Source organism: Gavialis gangeticus, unplaced genomic scaffold, assembly GCF_001723915.1.
Source record: "Gavialis gangeticus isolate Ggan-Ray unplaced genomic scaffold, GavGan_comp1, whole genome shotgun sequence".
Classification (NCBI taxonomy): domain Eukaryota; kingdom Metazoa; phylum Chordata; order Crocodylia; family Gavialidae; genus Gavialis; species Gavialis gangeticus.
The window spans coordinates 57,508,928-57,522,036 of NW_017729022.1; the positions used below are offsets into that span (position 1 = coordinate 57,508,928).

At 41.1% G+C, this 13,109-nt stretch overlaps 1 protein-coding gene across 7 annotated transcripts in view; it reads right to left on the reverse strand.

Annotated features, from left to right (window-relative positions):
• The window catches only part of CFAP54 (cilia and flagella associated protein 54), a 308,490-nt gene that overhangs the window by 135,530 nt on the left and 159,851 nt on the right, over window positions 1-13,109 (reverse strand). For all 7 annotated transcript variants that reach the window (XM_019515046.1, XM_019515044.1, XM_019515049.1 and 4 more), the window contains 6 exons: window positions 10,729-10,907; window positions 9,622-9,849; window positions 8,552-8,775; window positions 8,322-8,457; window positions 4,348-4,456; window positions 3,105-3,257 (listed from right to left, as the gene is read on the reverse strand). In XM_019515046.1, coding sequence (XP_019370591.1) covers window positions 3,105-3,257; window positions 4,348-4,456; window positions 8,322-8,457; window positions 8,552-8,775; window positions 9,622-9,849; window positions 10,729-10,907 — 1,029 coding nt within the window. The remainder of the gene's footprint in view (window positions 1-3,104; window positions 3,258-4,347; window positions 4,457-8,321; window positions 8,458-8,551; window positions 8,776-9,621; window positions 9,850-10,728; window positions 10,908-13,109) is intronic.

The following is a 13,109-nucleotide window of genomic DNA, read 5'->3' on the forward strand; positions in this document are numbered from 1 at the left end:
TTCTCAGGCTGTGTGTCCATTCGTTGGCGTCGTTGTGCTAGACAGCCTGTCTTCTTTCAGGGCCATGAGAAGTTGTGTGTGCATGTCCCAAGCTCTTCAGAAATCCATTTACCCCCTGCTAACCATCCTGAACCCTTATAATGCATATATCTATACCTATAAAGCCAATTCCCCAAACACAGGCCTTTAAACTGGCATTTCTAAGCCAACACCTGTTGCTTGGTTCTTGCACGGAAAGCAGTCAGTATTAGTCACCCTGAAATAGGACACACATGGAATTGCTTATATCCCAAGGAGAGGACTCACTATTACCAATTTTCCTATTTCAATGGAGGCACCATTTTCAGTTAGAAGGGCTTAGCTAGCTCTAATATGTATCTGTTACTGTAGTTAACTATCCAGGCAGAGATATATGCAAAATGTCTCAAAAATTCTGGGATCTCTCCTGGACCATTTCCACTAAGATTTTGAGAATGTCTGCTGATCAGAACAGCAGTTTTCAAACATTTTATAATCATCAAGCTGAAGAAGAAGAAACAAGTATAAGTATGACCTATGTATCAGCCTGCTGCTCCTCTTTCTCAGGGCCTTGTTCTTTCAGAAGGACACCTAGGACACAGACATGGCTCCCAGTGGATACTTCTGGCCAAAAGAATCTGAACTCAAGTGCACAGAGTGTACATACACCAAACAGGAAATATATATGGGCAAGTAATCAAAGAAAATGATATATTGTGCATGCTGTTGTTATCAGTTTTAAGATGAGGCTGAGCATCCTGACTTTAACATATACTGCAGGAACATGTGCATACCTTAGGAAAATACTCTTGGAAGAGAGAAAGAAAAAAATATTTCCATTTAAGCGCACATTAAGATGGAAACTAGGGTGTTGTTAAATGTGATTTGTGCACTCAACTCCCTTTGTTTTTTTTTCACAATCCCTGGACACTTCCACAGTACTTTTCCACAATTTTAAAGAAATGTTTCTTCTTACTATTGTTTGTAATCCCTTGGAAATGTCTTGAAATGGAAATTTGTTTCCTTCCTATTTGTGTCTTTCTACAATGGCTTAAAACCAGTACAGAAAGAAATATAAGGATTCATTAAAGCCATCTCTTTGCAGCAGTAATTTTCAGCCGCCCTTCAAGCTCAAATCAAAGATTAAACTGACACTAGATCTGACGTTATTGTAAATATGTTCAGAAATCTATGGGTGGCCTAAATGCTGTTTTTTGAAATACACAGGAACAATTAAATGCCCTTGATATAACAACAGCTAAAAACAACAGGAAGCCACTGCCCAAGGCATTAGACAACACAGAAATACCCAAATAAGAATTGACCTAAGAAAAATAAGAGGGACTTCCCTGAGACTGACTGCAAAGTGCAGGGCTAAGGAAACTGGTTGTAGCTGGGTGCATATGTCTGTATACAAGTTGAGCATGAAGTCAGCAAAAAACAAGAGACGTAGCCATATGTATGACTCTGGGTAAAAGCTGAGAGACAGAGCTTTTTTTGCATTACAGTATATGCTAGCAATTTGTTAGCTTTCTGAGTAATAAAAATGTTTGAGGTTGTTTGTTTCTACTGTGGACTTTGGGCATAGTCTCCATAAATGAATAGGACTCTATCACAGAAATACTTGCTTTATATATTTAGTGGCTGGGTCCACATAAGAAGTTACTGCACAGTAACAATGAGGGGCACTAACTGTGATGAGATGCTACTGCGCAGTGGTGTTGGAAAAAAACAAATCCAAGGATGCTTCTGCACAGTAACACCAGTTACTGCGCAGTCATTTAGTACTGGGTTATGCAAGTACTAAATGACTGTGAAGTCCACCTCTGGTATAGACACAGCCAGTATTTCTTTGTAACAGGGAGCCAGAAAGCAGGCTCACTGCTAGTAAATAGACAAACTTCTAGTCAGCTTCCAACATTAAGATGCATTGGAGGCAGACATCTGGGCTGTTCAGGGGTCAAGAGCTGCAAACAGCTCAGCTAAGCAACAGCAAGGGAAGGCCGGGTGGTCATTAGACCCAGAATGGAAACCCCTGTGTGTGGCTGCAGAGTCACCTGATCAGAAGGGGCAGGGCTTAGGAGGCACACAAAGCCAGTACCTGAGACCACCCAGTCAGTCTGGCCCTGTAGACTTCAGGGTGAAGAACTCTGCAGAGAGATGGCTGTAGCAGGATGACTGATAGAGATCCTGCTTTACCTGGGAACTGCAAGGAAAGAACTGAGAGCTTGCAGGGGACGAGGATTCAGGATGAATAGGGTTTTGTTATACATCCAGTGGATTAAGAGTTTGTTATAGTCAGTGTGCTTATGTTTTCAGCTGAGCTTTATTGGTGTACCATTGTGACTACTGGGAAAGAGAAGATCAAACGGTGCCAGAGGGCACAAGAAGGCTTGAGCCTGCCAGGGGCAGGGGCCCAAGCTACAGGATGCCCAAGGGGCAGGAGGGTGTTTTGACAGGCTCAAGACACAGGCAGGCAGAGGCCAAGAGGGCCAAAGCCTAGGTGAGAGAAACAGGAGAGGTGACCTGAGGCCAAGAAGGCCAGGGGCACACAGCCCAAGAGGGGCAGAGACTAGGGTCAGGGCCCCACAGCCCAAGAGGGCAAGGCAAAAGGCCAGATCCAATACCATGGGCCTAAGCTAAACGGCCCAGCCAGAGGAAAGGGGAGGAGGCCAAGAAGGCTGAGGCCCCAACAAGGGCACTGAGGCCTTAGGAGGCCTGATATTGGGCTGGGGCCAAGTGCCCACTGAAATGATTAATAGCTAAAACCAGTAAGGCATGGATCTAGCTATAAGAGAAGTTGAAGACCACACATAGTCTTAAGGCTGCAGGTGCCCTTGGGCACAGATGGGACAACAGGGCTTACTTAACACTTGAGAGACAGGATTGGGACCAGCAGGCTCTGGGAGAGACCTGCTGGCCTGAAAGACATTTGTCAACAATTGTAACTGGATTTTAAAATGGATTCTTCTCACCATTATAGCACTATAAATAGGTAATACAAGAAGTTACTTATTACGGAGGTCACCTGGAGTCATAAACATTCAGTTGTTGCAAAAAACAGCAAATGTAAGAGTTTACCTTACCTTGTGTGTGCGCAAGAAATAATGAGAGCAATTTTCTGCTGTGTCTAAGTGCTCTGCTGTGGTATTTAGATTTTTCTAGGGTTTCTCTAAAACATTTCAAGGTGTCTTTGACATCAAGAGGAACACAAACAAGGGCTTTTGCTTGACTGTCACCTAAAAGTAAGCAATAGTTATGAACAATTTTACAACATGCTTTACTTTAAATCTAAGAATATAATGTAATATGATAATTTTGTTAGCTTATGAACACAAATCTAAAGCAACTGTACTTTTAAGTACTTAGAAGCAGTGCTTCTGAAGTTTTAAAAAATGTTTTAACTTACAGGTGGCACTAAGTTAAGATTCCCTTACATTTGCCATTATAAGACTGTTTTCAGTTGCTTATAACTTTGGTAAAATATGACCATCTGGGATGAAATATACCATTCTGGAAATACCTCCAGCTAAATATCTGGGGAAATAATGCTCTCAACTAAGATGGCTCAGTTGTTTCTTAGAATTGAGCTACAGATCTGAGAGCAGAAAGACATTCTTTACTGTATACTTAACATTATCTTCTGTTACTGATTTTACCCAACTGGCTGAATTTCATGTACACCCTCTTATATGTGACATCCTACCACATATGTCAAGTGAAAACAACCTGTTGTCTTTTTCTTTCACAATCAACTGTCAAAAATTACAAGCCTCCACTACCTGTTACACCAAACTGCCTTAATTCTGATCCATGGGTAAGAGAGGTTATTTTCCCTTTGATTTTTTTTTTTTTTCTGTTGTGTCTGCCAACAAAAGTGCTTCTTAGTCTCAACTTTTGGAGGGGTTTTTGTTCTATGCAAACTTTTCTGCAGGAAACTGAACTAACACCATCAAACTCACAACACATACTTTCGTGCTACCAAATATGCAGATAACAACTGCTTTTCTCTCCTTTCCTGGTCCACTTCAAATAGGCTGGAAAAACTCTTAACATCACAACCAATGTGGAACACACCATCTTCTTAGCCTTAAACTGAGTCAGAAAAAATCACTGAAGAGGTAGGGAACCCACGCGCCTTTTTCATTAACTGTTTTTCAGGAACTTGCAAAGGGTGGAACACAATCACACTTGGGTGTCTAAGTCCATTTACACACCTAATAGGTGGACTAGAATCTAGCCCATCAAGGCCAAGTCAAACATTAATAAGAAGCAAAGTAAGAGTTTAGAGAAAGGAAGGATTCAATTGTGATGGAATCTAAATCTAACCTGCATAAATAATTTTCACCTCAGGATCTGAATGGTCTTCAGGCAATGCCACTTTATTAACTGAAGAGATAACATGCGACTGTTTTGCAATGTAATTTCTGCAATTTATCTGGAAAAGAAGGTTTATCAAATAATAACTCAATAATACTTATAAATACAAAATATTCAAACTTTGGTAGCTAACATATAGTTAGATGCCTAAATAAAGAAGGCCTGATTTTCAAAGGTATAGAGCGCCTACAACTATTATTGAAGTCAAAAGAAGGTACTCTCAGATTGCTTAGGCTAGGTACAGACATTCAAGAAAGCCTGAGGTGGAATTAATCTAAGTTATGCAGTTTTCTGTAAGCAGCACAGTTTAGATCAGTAGCAAAAAAAACCAAACACACAAGTTCGCCCTTTGGTGTGGGGGAGGGCAAATCCCAAATTGGGTTCTGGCATTTCTAAACCATTCTGTGTGTGCCAAACATCTGTTCTGTTACAGGTATAAATAGGTTTCTGATCACATATACCAGTAAAAGTGTAATATGTCTGTACCTGGTCTTAAAGAACTATCTAAATGTGGAATAGTGGCTCTAATGTTAGGCATCCAAGTTAGAAAATGTAGGCCCAAGATTTTTACTTAGTTAAATCTACATCTCATTTCTCATGAAGAGCTCTACATTGGCATGCTAGGTACATTTTGATATCACAGCAGTCAATCTCTCTCATAAACCATTAAACTTATTGTTTCTAAGAACAGCTTCACTGTTCACAACTGAACTTGACCATAAAAAGTTTATTATTTCAAGTGGGCCAGACCCCCAGCTGGTGTAAAACAGGGAAGGTTTATTAAATATATCAGCTTACACATCCTGAAGATATGAACCAATATGCATTGGTAAAGAACCTAGCACTGAGTCTCTAACTTGGTTGAGGCTTCTTTGAACAAATGCAATAATAAGCGTTATTTTAAAATTAGTTTTTGTTATGCTATTTACTCTTTGATATTTCAAAAGCATCATTACTTTTATACTTCTTTTTCTAAACATATTTACAAATTACTGTATATCTGATTATAACACACTAAGCTTAGTTTTAAAAAAGTGTTTGTTTTTGGGGGGAGAGGAGGGGTTAATTTTCACTACCCTGTGAGTTTTTTGCAACCACCTACACTGGCAACTTCTGTATTTGCCAAATACACAGAATCATAGCTTTGAGTGGAAGAAACCTGTCCACCTGTATATATGAGGTCTTACCTATGAGCAGATCTCAATTCTTTTACGGGTGATTTAGATATTCAAGATTTGCTGTTTGGAAGTTTTCAGAGGCTAGGTACTCAGTTATATGCAATGAAGCAACCAGGGTACATGCAGACATTCAAGGAGGTTAGGAGGCAGGTTAGTTTGTGTTAAAAATGGTTAGCCAATCTAACTTAGCCCAGGTGCAGACCTTACAGTTAGATCCCTAGTTAGGCCAATCTAAGTGCAAACTATACTGAAAGGTTTGATTGATCTAAAAATGACCAACCCAATCTTAGTTAACCATACCTTGGCGGTAGTCAAACTTAGGTCAGGTCCAGAGAGACTGATTTAATTGAACTTCTGTACAGTTCCCAGCACAGATCCAGGACTTGGAAAGCCAGGGCTTTCCTACCCCCACCAGCATTGGGCTATTTTGAGTCCCTGGCCCCTCACTCCACTCCCAGACAGACACCCCCCACAGTCCAGATAGCCCCTCCCCCTGAGCCCACCAAAACCCTCATCCCATAAGCCATTTCCAGTGTCAGCCTTTCTGGCATTCACCAGTGCTGTGAGCCAAGGAAATAAGTCAGTTTGAGACAAACAATGGGCAGGAGCAGAGGGATTGGTTTGCTAAGTGGAACGAGGTTGTTCATCTGGGGATGGGGGGATTCAGGGGGCTAAAACAGTCCCTGGTCCAGGGAAGGAGAGAGAACCGCGCCCCACCCCCCATCCGGCCAACCACCGGCCCCCTCCCCTAGATCTGTCTGCCTCTCACCCCACCCCAACTTACTTCAATCAGGCTCCCAGAGTTGTCAGTAAAACCAGTCTAGGGAGTGGTTTGTGAGACCAGAAGCAGTTTGGCAACATTGGGAGTGGGGGGGAGGGCTGGTGGGAGAGCCTCTCTAATCCTGCCAAACCCCCAAAGCCTGCCCATAGACTTTGCTAGCCCCCCTGATCCTGCCAAAGCCTCATGGACCCCAGCAACCTAGCTGGGGTCCATGCCTCCTGATCCCCACAACCCCCCTACACAGACGTTGCTTATCCCCCGATCTCCCCCAAGCCCTCCCACAGACCCCACTTGCTCCGCTAATCCCACCAAATCCTCCAAGACTCCACCAAACTCCCTGTAGATCCTGTTTGCCCACCCCCCAGCACACTGCTTCCACCCCCAATTTGCTGCAAGCCCCACCACTAGGCCCCCACAGTCCAACTTACCCTAGATCAGGTGGCCATTAATTCCATCTAACCTCCATGAATATCTGTCCATACCCTTTATGGACAAGTTTTAATTAATCAAACAAAGGCACAATACCAAGATACATACTGTCAGTTTAAAAGGATAGTAATAAGCATTATGGTATTTTTTAATAACTCAGGACATTATGGCATTTTTTAATAACTCAGGACAGGACCTCCTTGTTCACAAGTACCGTACTATAACATCACGTTATAATTTTCATTTTTTCCATAAATTTCACATTGAAAATTACTGTTTGTTGTAAAATAACATTAGTAAAAAAATATTTCTAATCTACTAAAACACAATGAATGAAGCACTTTTTTTAGATTTAATTCACGTTCAGCATGTTTACATGTTCACATTGCCATTTAAGATGGATTAGCCCAATTTAAGCCGTATTTGGGGTGCGTGTCTACACATGCACACCCTTTATGTGCCTTAAAAATGGCAATTTTAGACTGTGAGAGCCTAAATTTGATATCTGCCCAAACAAAGTATCCAATTTAAGTGGGATTACTTAATGCAGATTAATGCATGTGTAGACACATGATTCCCATTAAGACAGGGAATTTAGTCCTGGGTCTGCCCAGGCACTAGGGAGGCAGCTAGAGCCCAGCCACATGGCTCCTGGCTTGGTGCCTCTCCCCACCCAGGGCTGGGCTGCGCTTTATATAGTTTGTCACTTGTAAGCGGGTTTTTTATTATTGGTGGGTTGGGAAGGTAGTGGAGGGGCACTGTTTGTTGAGGGGGAAGGAATGGGGGGATTGTGAGGGTAATAAAAAGTTTTTTTGTTTCAACCATGTGCATGTCCTGACAGTGATGCTGGGGGTGGACAGGGGGTGGGAGGGTGGACAGTGGGGCAGGCTGGCTGGAACAGGAAGTGTAGAGAAGGGGGTCATTCAGGGACTCCTGCAGCCAGTGCCCTGGCCCCTGCTGGTAGATGCACAGCTCTCCTAGGGCCTGGCCAAAGAGGGTGGGGAAGGGAAGGGTGCCTGCTGGGGCCAGCAGGGCCATCACCATGGCCAGCAGGAGCATGGCATTACTTATCATTTCTGGCAGGGGCTTGGCTGAAACAGCAGGGTGGTGGGTGCCGTTGGTAGGGGCAGTGGGGTGCAAGGAGGCAATGTGGGCAAGGAGGGTGCTGGCGAATGCTGCCCCTGCGCTGGGTATACAGATTCTCAGCAGAGAAGGGGGCTGGTCAGGGATCAGAGGCCAGGGGTATGTTTCCAAGATGGCTGCTAAATGCTGGCAGCTGGCTCTAGCTTCAGCATGGCTACCAGTGCTGGCAGTCACTGCCTGGAGGCTGGAGCTCCCCCTGGTGGCCACAGGGGCACACTGCAAGGCTCAAGCAACCTGGAATTAAAGTTAGTCCCAAGCCCCACCACATGTAGACATCTGCCAAAACCCACTTAATCTGTATTAGTTTAATGCGTATTAAAATTTAAGTTTGTTTAAACTTATGTATAGACACACCCAATGAGAGTCAGCATCTAAAAAAATAAGCCATTCACCTTGTCCACATTATCAGTCCATTTTTTTATAAAATAAGGTTCAGGGCTATCTGGATCCCTGAACTGCTGTATTCTTTCCAAGAGCCGTCTTTGTGCATATACCAGCAGTGGAGTAACTTGTTCTGCATATCTCTCACTAAAAAACAACAAGTGTTGTTAGAAGTCAAAATTACAAATATTTTAAATGCAGGACCTAGCTATTCTTCTTTTCATAAGCCCCTATTACTTACTGTGTAGTAATATTAAACTGCATGGCTATATGTACCAGGGCTTCCCATTTCTTCATTTTGTATAATAGTTCTAAAGTTTTAAGTATCAAGTGACATATCCATTTCAAGTCAATCACATTCACATCATCAAGTGGAGAGTGAAGAGTAAAATCAGAGCCACCTTCTTCATCAGCAATGCCTCCTACACAACTTGGAACACAGAAATCTCCTTCAGGCTCAACAATCTATAAATCGAAAACATAACACACTCTATAAAACAACCATAAATGACTGAAAGCTGATTAAATTAACTAGTCCAGTGAATAATTTCTCATTTTAAAGCATGCATACTTTTCATTCTGTCCATTTTTTTTTGTTAGGGGGTGAGGGTTGAGGGGCACGTAGACTTTTCCTCCCTTGGTCACTGGACATAGTACTTTTAAAACAATACTTTGTATGACACTCCAGACAAATAAATTGTAGCAGGCACTTGAACTCTTTAGGAATATTCTTATGAAACCGATTTGCCAGAAAGTGCATATATTTTTTTTCAAGTGTTGATTTCCATGAAATCTTTCAAAATATATATATTTTTAAAAACAATCTTAGAAATGGTTTTGAAACTCCAGCATTTCAAAGTAACAAAAGTTCCTCTTTTGTTCAAAACATCTTTTGGTTTTAAAAAATGAATATACAATAAAAATGTAAACAAAAACTGTCAAATATCAAAACATTTTAATTGACCCAACATATATATTTTTTTTGCATTTCTGTTTGCATAATTTTTCACTTTTCAGTTCAGGTCAGGATAGGAGCATAATATTCTTGATCTTAAAAATGCTTGCACAATGGTAAATCATTTCCCACTGAGCCCTAGTGAAAACAATAACTGAAAGGAAAAAAACTTGTAAGATTGATACAGACACTTATGAGAATCATTTAGCTCAGTCTGTTTAAGGTGCTTTTAGAAGTTAAAAAATACATTTCTCTAAAAGCAATTCTATTGGCAGTAGTTTGAAGAAACCAAAGTCAGTATAAGTGCAAGAAAGTATTCCCTAATGGACATACTATAACAATGTACACACATTTACCTTAAGAGAATTACCAGTTTGCAGTTCGTTCATCATATCAAGAATCGTATCTGATGCCAAATAAAATGGAAACCATATGGTGTTGATAAGAATACCTCTGGTAATTGGAAATGCAAGTGGGAGAGAATTTGAATGTCTGGCAATTGCTTCTACTTCTTGGGTATAGTTCCAAAGTTCTCTGCAAGCATTTTGAAGCAATGTCCAATGGCCACCACGATGAGCAAGAACCTATACATAATTTTTCAAAATATAACTGTATTTTAGAAAAACAAAATTAAAGATCAGAGATTCATTCCTGTTAAAAAGCTTATCTTGAAGTGACCCTTTAAAATATGAGTTTTTGATAAAACTACTCAACATACTAATAAATATATTACTAATACTATTAAAATTCAAATAAATAATAATTAGCAATATTGCAGCACTTTCGATGAACTTCAGAAAAAAAAAAGAAATCAAGTAATTGAGCTTCACAGTGAAGCATAACTGATAAATCTCAATACACCATCTTAACTTTTGAAGAAGCAGAGGCACAAGCCAATTTACAAGTTATAAGATTTTTTTTCCCAGCTGGATCTGGAAATTGAACCAAGGATCAGATTACACAAGACTTTTTTTTCTGACTCTGACACCACCAATAATGAAGACTGACACTCATTTGCATGTAGAATTTAAATAGTTAGGTTGATGTGTACAGCAAAATAGAAATAGCGGCTAAATAAGAAGACTGGACTTGCGACGCATCAACCATTTTATGAGGTACCAACTGAAATCCTGGCAGATAAAAGAAAAGCCTTTCCAGTGAAAACTAACTTCTGCCACTGGTTCAAGTTTTGCTTCCAGCTACGTGGCCAGAGCAGGGCTGCAGAGCAAAGGTAAAAGCCCCTGTCATGGAACATGGCTGAAGCTCCAATTCTGCAAGCCAGATCCAGCCCACAGACCATTTGGTTGTTGACCCCTGATATACAGTATATGAATGTTTTCCTTAGGATGAAAAGTCATTGGGATTTCCCTATTTAAATGCTTTTAAGGAAATGGATTTATTTATTCATTTTTTCAAAAGCTGTAGCATAATAGAAAACATCTTAATTCTAAGTTGTATCTTACCACTGCTCTTCTTAAATGCAGAAAGGTTTTTGTGAAATGCTCTAACAAACTGGCACTGGATGCAGACTGGTCACAGTCTCTGGTGGAAATTGGAAGGGATAATTCTGAATTTGTCATTTGAGTTCGAGGAGTATCTACTTCATTCATTTTAACACTGTTCTCAGAAGATTTACCACGATCTGAAGGTGAAAAGATCATTGGTAAAATTAAAACTGAGTTCTCAAAAAACATACGAAAATCCGGATTACCAAAGAGGTAAAGTTTTGTTGTACTTAAATGGTCAGAAGTGAGGAAATGCTAAAGCTAACGAGATGGTAGTTAGAACACCAGAATACGTTTTCACCGGGGTGGGGATAGGAGAACTGTTTAAACAAAATAGTAGTATGCCCAAGACTTTCTTTGGGCTCCTAATCAAACTCACTTTTTTCTTCAGTTCATGAGCCTTTCTTCCCTGAAGAAGAGCTGAAGCTTTTAGGAAAATGGCCTTTCATCAGCTTCCCAAAATTCCTCTGGTGGCAATTTGAGGGGAAGTGAGGGGAAAGGATTTATTTTTCCCTTTGTGTAAAATTTAAATGTGTTAATAGAGAACCTGGTGGCTGATGCCTCAGTCCAGCAAAATTAAGACTAAGATTAAGGAAATGCCAGGGGTGGACGAATGAGCCAAAACATTCTCTAGAAGCGACTTCCAAGCCAACTCGTATATCTTACATACTGTGATATAAAGCTGGATATTCTCCAAGATGCTTCAGGTTCCTTTTTAATCCTCCCAAAATAAGCCACAAAGAGGTAAAGATACCTAATTCCACCAAGATGGATCTCAACATAAAAGCAAAAGGTATGTATGCTTCCCAGTTGCATATATTTAGGATGTGCACTTCGTTATGTTTTCTCTGTATTGTGGTTTTGAGAAGAATACAGGAAAATAAATGGGTCAGTTAGCATGAAACTGTAAGATTATCTAATTAAGGGAGACATTTTAGGTATAGAAACATGGAAATACTGTCCTTAGGAATGACAAATATAAGGGCGCTTTTGTCATCATGGTAGACATTTGACTCACCTATCTAAGATGAAGGACATCATCACAGAGATGCAGAAAGGGACATGCAGTGATAGGCTCAAAGGCTGCTTACAGACATAAAAAAAAAGTGCTTTACTTTAAACTCCGCACACCCCAGCACCAAACCGAGCACATGCCCAGAACAGGCATTAGTTGGACCTGGTTCGCCCAACGTTTGTATAGATCAGGCACTTCAACAGAGCTTTTTGGCACTTTTATCTAATAGGCGATTGAATCAACTTTGGATAAAAGCACCAAAAAGCCCTGCTGAAGTGCCCAATCTATACAGACGCTGCAGAGCTGGGTAGAACTAACGTGCTGTTTCTTCTGATAAAGCACATTTTTCCGCCGCATCTGTCAGCGCCCAAATAGAGCACCCATAAAATTAGAGAGAATGAGGTTTCACTGATTTATTTATATGCCACCCTTCCCAACAAAAGGTCAGAGTAGCTTACACTGAGGGCAAAATAACTTATAAAACAGTAGAATGAGCCATAAAACAGAACAACTTAAAAGAGAACTAGAGTATCAACATGAAACAAAAATACCCTAAACAATATCCCAGCCTAGCTTTGTTTGCTAAACACTTGCAGGTTCAAGCTCTGATGGACTTCAAGGGGGAGGGAGTTCCAGAACTGAGGAGCAACTGCTGAGAATGATCTCCCATGCATTTTCTTTTAAGTCCTATAACAGGGCAGGTTCCCTAACAGGATTGCAGTAACCTTTACAACACCTTTGACTATGGGGTGAAAGAATACATAGAAGGCTTAGTGCCCTGGCAGTATTAATTTAAATTGTACAATGGGAGCTGAGGAATTTTATCCTGGATCACAATAAACTGCATGTCCTGCAGTGCCAGACATACATGGCAGGACATGTGACTTTTGAGATCCAGGACAAAGCTCCTCAAATCCTACTGCAAGTCAGCCAATACAGGGGAAGTCCCAGATCAAGGACCTAGTTCCCAATCCATGGCTCTGATGGTACCTAGAATTTTAAAGATTCTCCAGGCAGCCCAGCACTGGGGAACTGGTTCCCCAATGCCAGGCCACATGGTACACCTCTCAAATTGCCAGATTGCACAGAGCCTGGGATCACAATTTCAGACACCCTGTTGATGCACCCTGGCACTGGAGAACCCCATGCTGGACTTCATGGCATGCTTTTCAAAGAGTAGGATATGGCTGTGTCCTGGATCCAGGGGTTGCCTGTTGACTACTTTTGTGCCCCTGCACACAGGAAGCCCAAGATCAGGAGGGCAGCAAATGTGGTCCCCATCTTCAAGATTGGAAGGTAGCAAATGTGGTCCCCATCTTCAAGA